Below are 3,684 nucleotides of genomic sequence, written 5' to 3' on the forward strand. Positions count from 1 at the left end.
TTTTTTTGTCATTTTTCTAGTACATCTTGAAGAACATTTTCACATACATTCTCATATTTCATTATCTGAATTTCATCCAATTGAATGTTCGATCTGTACCATCGAAATACTTCAATTTGATAGTGAATCACGACTTTCAGAAAATTCAAGCAATCTATTCATCCCCTATTTTCTAACAAGTAATGAGGCACCGATCGAGAACATAGGGCGAGAATGGAGCCCTAATTGTTGTTCTTCGTAAATGAGTTTCTTCCTAAATGTAGAAGAGGGTAATTCCACATAATTGCCACGTAACTAATTTCATTTTTCTTAAAATCCCGTAAAACACAAAATGACCAGCTTAACCGGCATCAACCAGTAATAAGGATTTAACTTACACACAGAAAACAAGTTCAAGAGAAAAATGTGGACAAAAAAAATTTGGGGACTAAATGTGTACAAACCCAATAATATGTTAGCCTTTTAAGTCATTATCCCTTCTTTTAATTATATCAAATATGGGGCCCTTTGGAGTCACATCAACCCATGATCCAATTAGCACATATGAAACAAGATACAAATCCACTTACATAATAGTTGATTGATACAACCAAATCTGTGTACAATTTCATTTGGATACCCGAAGCTTTCAACTCCAATAACCCATCAAATTCTGAAGTAATTAAACTCCATCTACACTGTCTTCCACACATGATTATAACGGATTCCTGTTCACATCTTTGTAGAGCAAATAGCGTGTGGGAATTTTACCAAGTGCAGCATACCTGAATAAAAAAAAAAAGATTCAAAAATTATAATGCAATTTGTTTGATGCACTGAAAAGATCTGATCTAATTCAATAATGTTCATCAAGTCTCTTACCACTGAGGCACAAATGGAGCCATCCAGATGGCATCTCCAGCCTCAACTGGATACCTATGTAACACAAACTCAAAGAATAAGGTAAGAAATAGCAATGTAATTTCATGAACATGTGTGTTATAATAGCATCTTACTTTCATTTTTTTCAATTATAACATTGTACTTTCAATTTTTTTTTTCTTTCTAGAACATTCAACTTTGAAAAAATTTACCCTATTATAGCAGTAAAAATTGCTTTGCATTTTTATGATATTGATATAATTGGGTAAGTATTTCAAAGTACAATGATATAATAGACAGAAATGAAATTATGAGGCTATAATAAACAAATCAATGAAAGTACTTAAGTACATTGTCATTGTCATTTCTTGCATTTATCCAAAGTGAAAAAATTGTTACTTTCACCATGAAACTTACCAGCTATCACCCAAACGATAAATGCCCTGTCCTTCTAGAAGTAACAAACCATGCTGATTATAATGCACTTCCTGCCAAAAAAAAAAGTTATTATAGTTTTTGTTTTTTCAAGACTGTTGAGTTAAATAAAACACATTTTAATAAGTAATGATTAAAGACATACTTTTACATTAAGAAATTCACCAGGTTGGAAGTCCATGATCTGCATGATTACAAATTTCAAAATTTAGAATACGCATTTTAATTATTAGTCAAACACATCAAACTATAATATAAAATTTTTAAAAAAATATAAACTATCGCTTACGTGAATGTTGAAGTCATAAGGCAGAGATGTAGGAAGAAGCTTCCTCAGTTGGAATACCTAATATGGAAACAGTAAAAAAAAAAGGTAAAATAATAGTAAAAAAGTGGATTCTTGTTAAAAAAAGTACATGCCTCTCCAGGGGTGTCAAGAAGTGGCTGCTGATTGGTGGAGCCAACAATCGGTTCGGGAATATGATCTTCCAGGTAAGCATACCTACACAAAAGTTAAATTACTTTTTTATCCCTTGTGGTTTATAATTAATTGATAAACATGTAGCTTATAGAGAGAAGGAATAACATACCTTCTTTCAAATACAACAAGTGTAGAAGATTCATAACTTTCAAAGTGATGCTTTGAGTTAGGAGGTAGGTATGCAAACGAGTCTACCTACAATTCAATGACAAAAATCTAACTATTGAGCAAAACATTTAATACTTAATTCAAGCATTTTTCCCTCTTCTTTATAACAATTACTTTCAGAAATGCTATTCAACTTCAAAATTTGGCACAAAATGTGTAACTTTAACATGAAATCATAATCACATAAAACCATTAAGGATAATGTTCATATAAATCTTACTACTCAAAGAAAATTCAAGATCAAAACAGTTTGTTTACCATCAGTGTTTGGCAAATTCCTGAAACATTAGTGAGCGTCACCAAACCTTGAACCACAAATACAAACCTAAATGATAAACATAAATTAAAAACACAACTCGAGTCACACTATGATTCAAAAGCAACTTGATTTGATTATAAATTGAGGGGGTCATCATTAATACCTCTCAACATGTTTAGGAGGTAATCCGGATTTTGAACTTTCTGCATAAATGAAACCAATCATTTTGATCATAAGGAACTCGTTCATCATTTAGCTTTATAGAATTACTAGTAATCACAAAGTAAAAGATAAATGTACCTTGCATCTTTGCAATATACATAACAAAATGAGCTCCCATTGCTGGCGAGACTAAGTAAGCCCCTAATGTGTTGCTCCTGTCAAATTGATCCTCATGAGAAGCTTACAATTAACCTATTTAGAAAAAGAATAACAAACATGGATTCTTGAAATTCGATATACCACTCAGGCAAAGGGCTAAACACATGACTTTCGGGAGTGATTAAAGCATGATCATTCTTATACACGCTTCGAGTAAACCCTGGTAAATCTGACAAACAACAAATACACAAATCATCATTCGGATAAATACCATATTCATTATGATCGAGTAACCCACAAGTTTGCAATTCATCAACTATAAGCAGAAATACACATACACACACGAACAGAGTAAAAAGAACTATATTGACAGTCTTTACTCTTTAGTCGATTCCTCTGAAATCAAACAACGCACTGACCTTGTAGATGAGTCGGTGAGAGAGTGGGGTTAGTGACTTTCGAATAAAGAGTTTCGGCGTTTGAATTGGATTCGATTATCGATGGAGCTATGCAAAACCCTTCTTCGGTAACAGCGATACTGAGAAAACCTGTGAGTTATGAGACATTAGGAGATCAGTTTTAATCATAGTTAAGGGGGGAAAAATAGATGCTTCTGTCATGGATTTACCAAAAATAGTTGATAGAAGCAAGAAAGACTTGGCGAAAAATGCTGAAAAAGACTGCATTTTTCAGGGATTTTAGTGCACTTCTGAAAAACTTTGCTTCTGGGTTGTGTGCTTTCACCTTCTTCTTGGCAAAAGAACGCAGGTACCAATATTTTATGGTTTGTGGTCAGAGAGAGAGAGACAGAGAGAGACCCTGTGTTTGCCTATTGGCCTTTTGTGGGAGATGAGTCAGCTATCAGAGTGAGAAGTGAGAACCGGTAACTGGATCTTTTCCAAGAAATACTTCTACATGATGACGATTTTAACCCCATTTTCTTACGTTCCATCATTTTCCCCCACAAACTTTGGTGAATGTCATTTTTGGACCTTAGATAGTTAAAAGTGACAACATCAAAAATGGTCCTTTGGTTTGTAATTTTTTGTGGGAATAGTTTCAATTTTCAAAAATAGTTTAGAAAACTGGAAATATGGTTCTTGTGATTTGTATTTTTTTTAGAGGTCCAAAAATTTAAATTTGTAAATGGTTTTTATTT

General features: G+C 33.0%; 1 protein-coding gene across 1 annotated transcript; it reads right to left on the reverse strand.

Annotated features, from left to right (window-relative positions):
- Positions 1-434: 434 nt before the first annotated feature.
- Positions 435-3,396, reverse strand: UGLYAH (ureidoglycine aminohydrolase). Its single transcript, XM_078982966.1, has 13 exons — positions 3,154-3,396; positions 2,945-3,073; positions 2,667-2,754; positions 2,505-2,581; positions 2,368-2,407; positions 2,204-2,270; positions 1,887-1,972; positions 1,717-1,798; positions 1,586-1,642; positions 1,442-1,480; positions 1,279-1,349; positions 862-915; positions 435-764 (listed from the first exon to the last, which is right to left on the reverse strand). Exons 1-13 carry the CDS (start codon positions 3,209-3,211, stop codon positions 695-697), a joined length of 918 nt encoding a protein of 305 aa, XP_078839092.1. The 5' UTR covers positions 3,212-3,396; the 3' UTR covers positions 435-694.
- Positions 3,397-3,684: the final 288 nt, after the last annotated feature.

The sequence above is a fragment of the Lactuca saligna genome, chromosome 3, assembly GCF_052625555.1.
Source record: "Lactuca saligna cultivar CGN05327 chromosome 3, ASM5262555v1, whole genome shotgun sequence".
NCBI classification, from domain to species: Eukaryota; Viridiplantae; Streptophyta; class Magnoliopsida; order Asterales; family Asteraceae; genus Lactuca; species Lactuca saligna.